Genomic DNA, 13,277 nt, shown 5'->3' with positions numbered 1-13,277 from the left:
CTTCAAAATGACACCACCACCACCAAGAGCAAAACAAAATGTACTTTCTAGGGCTGTCCGACCTACTGTAAAATTATGATTATTGTTGTAAATACTTTTTCTGTTAAGCTGTTTTCAGAATTAATTGTAAGACTATTGATTATCCTCAAGTTTCTGATGGTCCCGTAGATCAACCTGGCTTGTCGGGGTGTGAATTGTTCAGCTCTCTTATCTGGTTTACTTTGCATGTTGGGTGTGTAAAACCACACAATTGTGCGTATATCGTAAGATTGAGAGGAAAAGGAATGTGCCAGACCATTTCTCTTCTTCTCCACATGAGTCTGTAAACCAGAATATTTATGTCAGCAAGTCAGAAGAAAACTTGATGGGGGTTTTAATGAACCACAAAATGTGTCCCTTGTCCCCCTCGCCTTGTCATCCTGCCTGAATTCACGCGTGACTTCTGCATTAATGCAGTAAGCACCCTCGCAGCAGCCCTCTCATTTTCAGGACCCATAGGGTGTCTCCAGTTCCAGCTCTAAGTCAAGCAATGATAGGAATAAAACCTGCTTTATTTTTCTTTTTCCTGGAATATCTGGTAGGAACTTTTGAAGCTCAAAGGGGTATTTTAAGCTTTTACAAACTGAGGAAACCAAAGAAAATCCAGATATTCCCAACCAGTTTTGAGCACACAAATTTCCAGTAGTTGGAGCCTCTCATTTTTATGTTAAGTCTGGATGGGATGGAGGGGACCTGCCCAGGCTGAAAGCAGAAGGGCAGTTACAGGATTGATTGTGAAATATCCACCCAGCTCATTTTCTGAGCAGGGCTGGTGATGTTCTCCCGTATCTCTAGAACCCTGATTTTGTGCCTTGTGGCCTCTTAACGGTTTAATCAGATGGCTCTCATACTTTCTTTCCCTAAAAGTGGCGCATGAGGTATTTTACCTAGAACCTCCATCCTCACCTAGACATTTTTAAAGAATTTAAAAAAACGAGCTGAGAATCTCTGTGTTTAGTCAGACACCGTCATCTTAACGTAGAGATTAACTGCGTAATTTAAGATGCATACAGACGAAGTTCCCATCATTTCATAAAAAGTAAGCACCTCGCTTTTGCTGAACTCTGCGTGCGTGTGCGCCTGCACGTGTGTTCAGGGCTAACACCAACGCCATCAAGTCTACGGCCCGCCCCCACCCCACCTTCAAACCCCACGCCCTTTCTGGGCTGACTTTCCAGACCCTTGGGCTCGAAGGTAAGGCCACCAGTGCCTGGAGGGCCTCCCCGGAGGGCCCACACCTCCCCCTCTCCCCGTGGCAGCTCTTTCCAGTGGTGTCAACACCGCTGTGCTCTCTCAGCCTCCTCCCCACACTCTCCCTGCCCTCTCCCCAGGCCCCGCAGCTCCTGTCTCATCCCTGCTCCAGCGTCTCCTTCTGTACAGCACCCCCAGAAATAGTCAGATTCCTGTTTTATGTCCCAGGAGCACCAGGGCCTTCTGCTTGGCCGCACATGTGTTGCGTATTTCACAGGGCTAGTAAGCGGCAAAACCTAAAGCAGATCCATCAGCTTTTGAAGCTTGATGTTCTCCCTGTTGCCCCCACGTGTCCCTGGATTTCGGTTTCTTTCCCTGTGCACGTGGTGATGCCAGCGCCTTCCCACGCTCCCGTGGGCACAGACGAACGCCCATCTATGGGAGGCTTAGTGGACAGCAGAGCACCACTCGGTGTTTACGTCGGATGTTGTCTGTGTTATTTTCATGTCGGTTGCCGTGAGCCTTATTTAAGTTCCTAGAGCCTCTGAAATGCTGTTCTCAAAACCCTTGGTCTTGGCCACGATGGGTCTGACGGTTGTTGATGTTCCTTGTCTTCCAGGACGGCTCCTACTTGGCCGAGTTCCTGCTGGAGAAGGGCTACGAGGTGAGTCCCCTATGAGCCGGCACAGGCTGACGGGATACCGCGGCCACCGTGGCCTCCCGCTTCCTCTCTGCTGTCCTTCTGTGTGTGTTTCCACGGAAGCTCTGATAACAAGTCCAAATCAGGGGAAGAATGTGCCTCTTGGCTGGCACAGCGCCAGCTCATTGTGCTGTTTATCTGCTGGCGCGCTGGCAGCCCCCCGCCCCCCATTCTTGCTGTTCCCCTGCTTTGCACGCTTCCCGCATTCTCAGCTAAACCAGCAACCGGGTGAGCTGAACGCTGTACCGTCCTTAGGGTTAATTTATGATGTCATGTGTTACATAAAAAAGTCCCACTCACAGCGAAGTCACTTAATTCGGAAATTGCACAGAGCAGTAAAAACTAAGCTGATCCCTGGCAAACCTGAATGCAAAGTTGACACTTAGAGATGCTTGCTTTCCAGTCGGCAGCCGGTATTTCGTGGAAGCTGGAGCTTCTGCATTTGCTGCTCTTGCCCTTGTCTTCCTTTTCTCCTTCTCCTCCTCCTCCTTACACGTTTTCTGCTTTCCTTGAAAGAAACAAGGGTTTTACGTATTAAATGGATGTATCTTAGCGTGTACATCTTACACTTTTTAAGAACAGTTTTCAGATATGCACATCTCTAGAAATCTCTGTGCTCTGCAGAGGACAGAAGCCTACGCAGTGGCACATGTTCTCTGGCCTGATGTGGGGGGTGTTTACCTTAATAATTTTGGATGCCATGTTTTTTCCAGTCGCAGGTACATTGTTTGAAAAATGCGCACCGTGGACAAATGCAAAAACAATAGCAAGGAATTTGGCATTTAAGCACCAACAGGATTTGAAGAAAAGGAACCTAGTTTTCTTAGTGTAACGCATAATCTTTTCTATGAACTTTGACTTTTAGACTTTGGTTAATAGCAGATATGATTAGACCTTCTGTGCCTTTATCTAATAATGGCTACTTCTACATCTTGTAATGATATCAAAAAAAGGCAAATGTAACTGTGGAAATAGGCATGTACACATATGTTCATATACATAGATTCCTATAATAATTGAGCGAGCAATTCATATTCTGCAGAGCAGAGGATTTTAGAGTGATATGTAGAATAGAAGTATTGGTTTTAGGTGAAGACTGAGATTTATTCAGGCTGGACTAACTTGGCGCTTTAATAATTCTAAAAGGAAAGGTTTGCGAGAGAGACGTACTTATCTTGTTTCAGAGGTTGGGACAGGCGAAGAGTCGTTCGGTGGCTGGAGCGGGGTGAGTGATTCGGCTGTGTACCGGGTGAGCCAAGAGAAGGAGCTACCTGAGTAATGGTGATGGGTCAGGGCATCTTACCCCCAAACATGGCCCCTTGGCATGTGAATATTTTAAGCTGACGGAGTTGGAAAAAACAGCAGAAGTTTCTCCTGTTTATTTGTCTTTGTCAGTTTAGTGTAGAGGAGGAGAACATTTTCCTCGACCCTCTTAAGGGTCCCTGGCTGGGTCTGAAAATTAAACTGAAAGCATACAGATGTATTTAATGTAAGTTTTCTGTGACTTGGGAGCCTTCCTGAGAAAATGAGGGTCCGAAGAGGCGGGTAGGCCTGAGTACTTGTGTGTTAGGTTAGGTGAGCAGGGACAGTGGTGGAGAAATGAGGTCCAGGGGTCTGCGGTCAATGTAGGACTGGGGGTGGCTCAGCCAGGTCTGTTGGGTGGGATTGTTCCCGGCCTCCCCTTGTCTTGGGACGTAAAGATGCTCCTTTCCTCCAGGTGTGGGGAGGGCACCTCCCACCTGGCTGCTTCGGGAGAGAAGGGCGGGGGGAAAGTCAGGGTGACCTTCCCGCTTCTGTGATTTTCTCAGGCTCCTTCAGCTTAAAACGTGCAGTGTGCCGAGACACCACGCCCTGCTGGTGCGCCCTAAACCCCTCACGGTCCCCGCAGCTCGGGAGGAGAGGTGGTGTGTCAGCAGGAGTGCTCGAGCCGTGTGGGTCCCGAGATGCACTTCCGAGGTGGACGCGGGGCCCTGAGGCATCAGATGCGAATGTGGCTGGCCCCAAGGGAGAGGGAGCCGGCGAGGCGGTGTGAGGCGCCGGGGAGGAATGGGGGCGGGGGTCTGTCTGGACGCGGTAGGCGGTCAGCGGTCAGCTTCCTTGGGCAGCAGGATGGCGATGTCAGTGTTACTGGGAAGGGCCCGGAGGAGGGCGTGCCCAGGAGGCGGAGCTCCATGTAGGCGGCCTGTTCGGGAACTGCCAGACCCCTGAAAACGGGTCGTCATGCTCCTAAGTGGACCAGAGGCTCAGGAATACATCAGAATCTAGGCCAGCCAGGTGCGCTTCGGGTGTTTCCTTCCGTTGGCGTCTGAAACTGTAAGAGCAGGTTGGATTCTGATAAAGAAAGACCATAGAAGGCCCGCTCGGCAAATCACAGTTCGTGGGAGGGATGAGTCATTGAAACAGTGATTGGCAGGAGAGGAGAGGGCAGAAGGAAGTACCCCCTGCAGTTCAGGTGGAAGGCTCGGAGCTGCACGGCATGACCGGAAGTGATTCCTCCTTGGAGCACAGGGGAGTGTGAGTTTTGTAGGAATGGGGGCCGTGAGAGGGTGTTTATCTGTCCTGTCTTCAGTTTTCCTAGGCTGCTGTCTTCACTTTTAAGAGATTGATGTAACTGGAGGGTAAGCTTATTAACTGGGATGTGATGATAGCACAGGCTTTATCTTTTGGTGTTTAGGTCAAAGTAGATGTGAGAGTGATTTTTCGAAGAGGCTGCGTTGGACAATTTCCAGAATTACCACCAGCAGCCCCTGGTTGCTCCAGAACATGAGCAAAATAAATAACAGGGTTAGAAAATTGCCTCCCGTGAGATGAGAGGGGACACCCCTGTCCACACCTGAATCCAGAGGGCCAACATCAGCAATTTTGGACGAGCACCTCCTTCTAAGTCAGAGGGTTCCCAGCGTTTAGCCTCAGAGCCACCCGGGCCCCACCGAAGACGAGGCGGCTGAGTCCGGGACCTTAGACCGGCCTTTCTAACAGCCCCCAGCTGTCGCGGTGGCTGCTTTCCTGGGTCCTATGGTGTGAGAACCACTGCAACTAGAGGTTCAAATGAGCTCTTTTAATTCCAAGGTGAAGATGAACAGCATTTCTTAAGATACCTTAATTTGGGGTACCTTGGTTCCCTGAGCTCTCATATTATTTTGAATCTAGTCTTTGTGGAAGGAATATCACAAGGCCCAGAAATAACTGGAAACAATATACTTTGGGGTAGCAAAGTGTCGCTGGGAACGAATGAACACTAGGAGGAAGAGCTGCAGATTCTGAGCAGGCTTGATCCTGAGGCTGAGATCTTCCTGCATAAGGGGCAGGCTTCCCTGGCCGGCAGGGGTGAGGTCAGCCTTCATGATGAGCACGGGGAGGCGTGGACCCGATGGACAGTCAGCTGGAGGGAAGCAGGTTGAGGGGCAGAGCCAGGTGGGCTGGGGAGTGAAGATGGGGCAGCGAAGGCGAATACAAGCCTGTGCGCGGAGGTGACGTAGCGCAGTTAGTCAAAGGAGCAAAGTAAAGGTATAGAAAGCCTGGCTAACCTTGAAGCAGAGAGCGATGTTTGTGTATGCCTTTAAAGGGAATCTCATATGTTACAGATTAACTAGTTATGGTTAAATACCTCGTCTGACCACACACCTTAGATTTCTGAAGCTGTGGGGCCTGGTCACCTAATCTGTCCTCTGAAATCCATGCATCTGATCATGTTCTTTTTTTTTTTTTTTTTTTTTTTTTCAATTCACGATATATTATGAACGTCATTCCACGTCAAGGCATAGGACTACTTCATTTTTTGGCCGTGCCATGTGGCATGTGGGATCTTAGCTCCCTGACCAGGGATCGAACCCTTGCCCCCTGCATGGGGAGCACGGAGCCTTAACCACTGGACCGCCAGGGAGGTCCCATCTGATCATGTTCTGAATGAACAATGTAACGTGAAAAAGATGGATTGCTTCATCCCGGCTCCACTCCTCACTGAGAAGGGACCCTTTAAAGGTTTAAAGTTTTTAATGCTGCTGGTTTCTTGAATTTTGCTCCAGATTAAACATTTTGGGGGGGGGGCATAAAGATAAAGAGAATGGATCTAACACATGTTCATTATTTATAGAATGTCTGTAGGTATCATCTCATGATGAGTAGAGCCAAGAATTCTCAGCGTTTATAGAAAATCATCCTTTAAAGCTTTATGGACTTAATTCTACACATTGTTGAAGTGCAGAGGGTAATTCTCCTTTGTACCATGTCAGGCAGCTCAGAGCAGGGAGGTGAGCGAGGCCATCCAGCTCGCGGTGGCGAGGCAGCCCCTGAGCAGGGTGCTGGACCGCGTCCTCATCCTTTCCCGCCACTTGCTGGCTCCGCGGCCTCTCGGAGACTTAGACGATGAATGCACGTGTCCCCAAGGTCGCCACCAAGGTCAGGTGAGACGCACGTGGACAGCAGTCCAGAGGAGCTCTATGGGCCTGTGGAGCTTAATCTTACAGGACAGGCGGGTGGCACAGTGCTTGGTGCTGACCGGCCGAGGGACGCAGATTCTGTAGGAGGCCCTCGGTCCGGTCTGTTACTTCGCGTCAGGGAAGGGCGGGTGTGTGACGTTGCCCGGGTCCCAGCTCTGCGTGCTCCTTCTCGTCACCAGGGAAAGAGGAAAACCACAGGAGTGAAGCTTCCTGTGAAGGTACCTCTGGTTTCAGGTGCCTTCCTAGCATCATTGTTAGCAGATAAGCCAGAAATATACTTTTGTACTATTTTGTGCAAAATACAAAGAGAAACCAGAAAGATGAAAGACAAAGTCAAACCCTTTAAAAGCTAGACTGTATCTGGGAATATGTGAGAAATCTATATTAATTAACTTGGTAACAATGACAACACAGCGAATCAGAATGTAAAATTAGAGAACAGGTAGATCGTGGGTTTCCCTTCCAGGGGAGGAACTGTAGCCAGGGGGCCTCAGGAGAGCAGAAAAGAAATGGGGCGGAAGGGCTGTGCAGTCATCCCTGGGAGACCTTTGTTAGAACTGGAGTTCCGGTGCTTCCGTTCTTGATCCGTGGATCCTTTTTTCTGAGTTGTTGGTAATCCTATTGATAGAAGCCTTGGTGCAAAAAAGTCAAAGCTTTTTGTGGCTTTCGCTCTGAAACCATACTGAGTGTTGGCACAATGGGCCACGTCCACCTTTAACAGAACCACGTGCTGGTGGCGTGGTCTCAGGCAGCGTCCCCACCTGTAAGATGGGAGTCACGATACGAAGGTGGTTGTGAAGGTTCAGTGATTTAATGTCCACAGAGAACAGTGTCTGTGCACGGTCACTGCTGTGTGTGCTGATGTGACCGACGTCATCTAGACTTTTCAGAAGCAGGTTGCATTAAACATCCCTGGGAGGCATCCTTGCCTCCAAGAGAAATCTAGACACTGAAGAATTTAAAATCCAATGGTAATAATTTTCTATTTTCTTGACTGTAATCAATCAATCAATCAATCAGTCAGCATTTCTGTGCATTTATACTGCCTAATCTGACTCTCGGTTTTAAAGTCAAACCAACTTTGTTCTGACATCGTGAGAACTTGAAATTTTCCTTTTCATCACTTAGTTAAATGGGACTTGAAATTTTTTTGTCAAAAATGCTCACTTCTGTTTAACACCTCAGTTTTTCAGAAATTTTGTTTTTGAACTGCTATAATATAATAACGATTTTAATTAATTTTATCGGGAATCAAATTTAGCTCATTTATCTTTTCACTTTGGTTTCCTAACTCGTTTCTTTTTCTCCAAAAATCCTTATAAAAACAAACAAAAAATCCTGCCTACCTCCCTTCTGTAAAGAAAAAGCCGCTAATCTCAAATTCTTAACTAGATTATCCAGTTTGCACACATTTTGGCTTGTCTTAAAGTTTGTATTTCACCTGTCTCAGAAGTAGACAGACTCAGCTTTCATTAGTTCTTAGAATAATACTTGCTGTCATGGATTAAGCATTTGGCAGGTCTTTCTTTCCCTGTATACACATACCAAAAGTTGGGAGTGAGGGGAAATTAAAACACAGCTTTTTTTTTTTTTTGTATTAAAAAAAAGACCCAAAACTAGTGCTTAATGTGTTTGGTTATAAGTGTGACAGTAAAGTCCTATGTTATTTATTTGCTGTGACTTTGGGTAATTGTCTGATTTTCATACTGCATCCATCAATGTCATTGAATATTTTTATCAGTCCTTTATGTAGATATAAAATATGTATGTATATAGCATTTCTCTTTGTTTTGGGCTGTTGGGATATGTGACTTATCCAGAAACCAGCAATCAAGAGAAAAAAATAGACTAAATCATATTATTATTTTTTTCATTGTCAAAGCTAAATTATCTGTTTTTTAGAACATATGAATTCCTCTCTATCCAATGAAATCAAGCTCAGCTTACATCTGAGATCTCTGTATTTCAGAAATAACTTTGGTGGTAAACACCAGTTTTGATATGTATAGGTGTATATGTGAACTTGGTTTTTATTAAACAAAGTTTATTAAGTTTACAGAGTAGTTGAACTTTATAATTAACAACTTGAAAAACTGGAGACCATGAAGTTGAATTAATTCTAAGCTTAATGTAAGTATTATTCTCTCTACTTTTAAATTGCGTAATGGATACATAAACCCAAATTGCAATTTAGTGTTTCCTAGATTTTACTGTTAGCCTCCCGGAATGTCAAGCAAGTTTGTGATGTTCCTGTCTTAAAATATTTTCATGTTTACAAAATTTTCTTGGGTTTAGTTCTTTTGGAAAATAATGTGGTTTTAGCTCTTTGGCTAAAGCATCTAACCAACAGAATTATTAATTGTGGGTGTGTTGTATCCTTTGCAGAAGTCAGTTTCTCATGTATGCCATGTAAAGTGACGATGACATTTCTTTCTATTTGAAAGAAAGTCTTATGTGCTTATAATTTCCCCCCTGCACTTGGAATATTTGAGTCATGCCAAGGATTAATTTTTGTTCGAAATAGAAAACGATTGAGTTAAAATATAGAAGTGTATTCAGCTGCAAATGAAACTACCCAGCACTAGAAGGAGCGCTTCTAAAATAAGAGAAAGACTAAAACTGCCACCAGCAGCGCTGGGACACGGGCAGCCAGTGACATAAGCTGCTATTAGCGCTGGCAGCACAAAGGAGGGAGTGAGACCAGGTCCTGAACAATGTCTCCAATGTATCAGACACAAATAGTCTTTTCTTCGGCATCGGACAGGTATGTGTTCTGGTTCCAGTGACTTTTTCCCCTCACACTTGTCATGGTTAAGTCAAAGATAAAAATTAAAAAAAAAAAAATCCTCCCTTCATTTGAGTTTCCTTCATGCCTTAAATCTCATAGGACGTAAGTCTTGTCCCTAACCTATGCTATTTAGCTTTCTTAGCTTTTCCACACAGCTGCATAAAAGCAGCGGCTCCCTGATTCTCTTGTGGACCCAGATACGTATTTATTTAAAGAATCGGTGCCAGGTGCAAAGCTCGGAGGGCACCGGGCAGGGCTGGAGGCACCAGAGCCCTCTCCTCGTGCTCTGGGTTGAAGAGCGGTCCAGGCTGTGTGACCGATACGGCCTCGCATGGTCTGTCTTCGGTTTCAAATTGAAGAGATATTTTTGTCAGCAGTAGGACCGTAAGTGTGTGTGTGTTTGGAAAAGGAGACATTTGAGTATCTACAACTAAGCACTCACTGTGAAGTCACGTCATTATCTAATTACTTTCGTCGAGATTGGCAGTAGAAACACTGGAGAGGGATGGAGGGAGCTGCCTGTGGGCGGGGGCGGGGTGGGGGGAGAGTGAGCCACAGAACTCCTTCTGCTAATTTAAAATAAGGTCTTTAAATGACAGTTATATGTTTTTTCACGAAGCTAAACATTAGCAGAATAATGTTGCTTACGAATCCTCATTGCATATTTATAACTTATTCTTATCCTTCCACACGATAAAAATGCAGGTCCATGGAATTGTACGGCGATCCAGTTCATTCAATACTGGTCGAATTGAACATCTGTATAAGAACCCCCAGGCTCATATTGAAGGAAGTAAGTCATTTTCTTTTTCTAAACTCTCTTTCTGTGTAACTTCCTATATTATGATAAGGTATTTTCAAATGTCATTTTTCTCAAAGCCCATCAAATCGCAGTTATTTACCCATGAGTTACCTGCATTGAATGCTATCTGCACGCTTTGAAAACCCTTCACTGCCTGCTGCCCTGGGCCATGGTGTCACCGCGGTTAGGCCGTTACGAGGGTACCATCAGGTGATGCTGCTCGAGAGGCCGGAGCAGACAAGCCTTTGATCACCCATCTCCAGGTGTCCCTGTGCCCTCGAGTCAGATCAGCTCCACACTCAGAGCCCTCCTCCACTTTTCACGTTTGGTCTAATTTAATCAACTCAAGCAGTCTTTGTACATTTATTTAATTTTAGAAATAATTGGTGAAGACAGGTCCAAAAGTAGATGGCAGTCAAAAATGTATTTAAATTGCTTTACAGGCGGTTGTCAGTATTTGCAGTCGTTTGTTATTTTTGGTAACACAATTGCAGGGAGTACATCACACAGTTGCGGTGTTTTCTCATTTGACCTTGACAGCAGTTCCTGAGGTTGTGAATGAGACCATTTTACAGATGGAAGCAGAGAGAGGGTGTGACTTTATCAAGCCTCCATAGCACGCGAAAGACAGAGCTGGGACGAGGACACAGGGTGTTTCCTGCCAGCAGGGATGATCCAGGTGGCTTGTATTCACCTCAGGGCCCTGAACATTGGAAGGTTTGGGTTAGTTGTACAGGTAGTGATGTCATCAGGAAGGTGACCTACTAGTACACTTTCCACCTTAATATTTAGGTTATTCAGTGAATCCTCCTTGAAAATCATCATCATTTTGTGCAAAGTGTAGAATGGTACTGCCATTGGACCTAGATGTAGATCAATATTATGTAAAATTAATGAGAGTATCCAGTTAGCAGGTTGCCCATCTGCCTGTGTCACCTTCTTACACTAGGGAAGTCAGTGTGAGGATCTGCTTAGATCTGGGGTCAGCACAAGCTAGTTGTCCTCTAATCAGTTATGTATACGTCAGGCACGTCATGGATGGTTTAAGGACTGATGTTTACGAAGGACTGAAAAATCGCTAGATAAAAGTATCTGAATAGAGCTATCTTCACCACTATCAATGTGTTACATATTTCGTTCGAGGGTATATGCATTATTTCCAGATTTTCTTTGTCTGAATCTCATTCTCATGTGACATGTCTTACAGCCACCGGGGCGCCATAAGATACGCTGATTGTGTAACATCTGTCATGATATTATGTTTTTTTAAAAAGCTCACCTGAGTTTTTACAAATCCTTTATAGACATAGCAACAAATGGGAATCTCTTTCTACTATTTAGTTTCTTTACAGATGACAGTTACAGACTGCTACTCCAGAACCAATCTGGTTTTCAGAATTTCAGAATATACATTTCAGTTTTGCTATGTTAAAAAATTGGGCCTACGTTGTTTCCTTCTATCTAATGGTATGTGTTTCAATCCTAAAGACATGAAACTGCACTATGGTGACCTCACCGACAGTACCTGCCTCGTAAAGATCATCAATGAAGTGAAGCCGACCGAGATCTACAACCTCGGAGCCCAGAGCCACGTCAAGGTGAGCCGTTTTCCTTATCATGATTTCTCTGGCTGTGTTCCTGAGTTCTGTATTTTACTTTTGTCCGTTGCTTCTTAACACAATACGACAACCACTAATCCTAGTCCTCAAGTTTGATTCTTGGTATTAGTTTGGGTATTAATGAGTCCTTATAGAAATGCTAATACATTTTTTTTAAAGTGTATTTTCTGTTATTGGACAATGTAATAAAATCTTACTGCCGACATTAGAGTAAAAGTATTTATTTATTTGGGGTTGATCTTACAGTCACAAACCTCACTTGGATGTATTTTCTGCCATTTCAACTCACATTGTGAATGAAGTGTTTTGTTCAAATGTTGGAAAATTAGGTCAATAAAACTTCTATTTTAATATTAATTTTTGGTAGTGATGATATTACTGGCTGAGAAAATAGTATTTTTGAGTGCCAATATGTCAAAATTAATGGAATTAACTTTTTCTTGTGAGTAGTAAAAATTATTGGAAGAAAAACTCTTCTTAGCCTCTTGCCTCCTCAGTATGACACAGCTCATGTTGATTTCTTTCCCTTTGTTCAGACAGATTCTCTGGTGGTCTATCTACCTCTCCTTAGTTTTTCTTTCTAGAACAAATTGCAGTAAACCTGAGAAGCCAATCCCCAGGGTTCTGGCAATCTGCTTAATTCAAGTTTTTGTTGCTGTATTATGGTGCTAACTTAGTGAGTGAACTGAAGCCAGGGATGATATGAGTTCTATTTAGATACTTATTCAATCAGGATAGTTAGTGGAGCATAGAAATAAAAGCAAATGACTCTAAGTTAAAACAGCACCTGCCCCCCGCCACCAAAAAAAAGGAACAGAAAATCTAGCAGCATTTTTTGCTGTTTAATGAGTGAATTCAGCACTCTTACTGCAGAAAGTATTTGAGGTGATTGGCTATTTTCTCCACATCTCCAACTTTGAGTGGAATGGAAGCGATATGCCTGTTTTATACCTCTGCTAGTTTAAGGGAGAAATTATAAACTAGATCAAATGAAACCAAAGGTAGAACATAGTAAGAGAAGCAAGTGGAAAGCTCAGTCTTATAATTGATACCAAATTTAAAATTTGAGCGTTAAACCCTCACAGTACATTTTTCTCTAAGATGGTAACCTTGGAGGATGACGACAGATCAGCCAATAATGATACTTCTTATCTGTCTCTGCTGTCTCGGAAGGTAATTTTTTCCTTTCTTAATCTCCGATGATTCTGTTCTGTATCCAAGCTTAAGCTTTGGGCTGCGGAAGGCGTCAGGGGCTTTAGGTTAGAAAAATAGGGCTATTTTTCTAAGTGATTCTAAATGTATTTTCCATCTGAAAGGGTATTTCCTGCGTGCCATGCCTTGAGCAGCTGTCCCCCCTTTCATATAGCGAATCAATAACTGTCACTCCAGGCGTGAAGACTTTATCCTGGGCTGAGGCAGTTAGCCCATCTTCCACGTTCTAATTTATCTAGCTGCTTCTTGGTATCTCCAGGCAAAACAGAATGTTTTGGAATGAGTGCTCTGTTACTCAGTTTCCTTTAGATTAAGACGTTTCCTTTGTGATGGTAGATAGTTTATCGCCTCTAGAAGTCCTATACCGGCATGGTGGGAAGATGCAGGAAATTTTATAAAGATTTATGTATAGAAGGCCTTCCCCTGTCATGGTAGCATTAAATGAGTCAGTCTTCTCCTTTTTCCAAAACGTTTTGTAGTTCAAAAA

The 13,277-nt window shown here is 44.4% G+C and overlaps 1 protein-coding gene across 1 annotated transcript in view; it reads left to right on the top strand.

Annotated features, from left to right (window-relative positions):
* GMDS (GDP-mannose 4,6-dehydratase) overlaps nt 1–13,277 on the top strand; it is a 479,713-nt gene that overhangs the window by 87,893 nt on the left and 378,543 nt on the right. The window contains exons 2-4 of the mRNA XM_061194771.1: nt 1,850–1,894; nt 9,863–9,950; nt 11,448–11,557. Coding sequence (XP_061050754.1) covers nt 1,850–1,894; nt 9,863–9,950; nt 11,448–11,557 — 243 coding nt within the window. The remainder of the gene's footprint in view (nt 1–1,849; nt 1,895–9,862; nt 9,951–11,447; nt 11,558–13,277) is intronic.

The sequence above is a fragment of the Eubalaena glacialis genome, chromosome 7, assembly GCF_028564815.1.
Source record: "Eubalaena glacialis isolate mEubGla1 chromosome 7, mEubGla1.1.hap2.+ XY, whole genome shotgun sequence".
Taxonomy (NCBI): domain Eukaryota; kingdom Metazoa; phylum Chordata; class Mammalia; order Artiodactyla; family Balaenidae; genus Eubalaena; species Eubalaena glacialis.
This window is presented reverse-complemented; position numbering and strand designations above follow the sequence as displayed.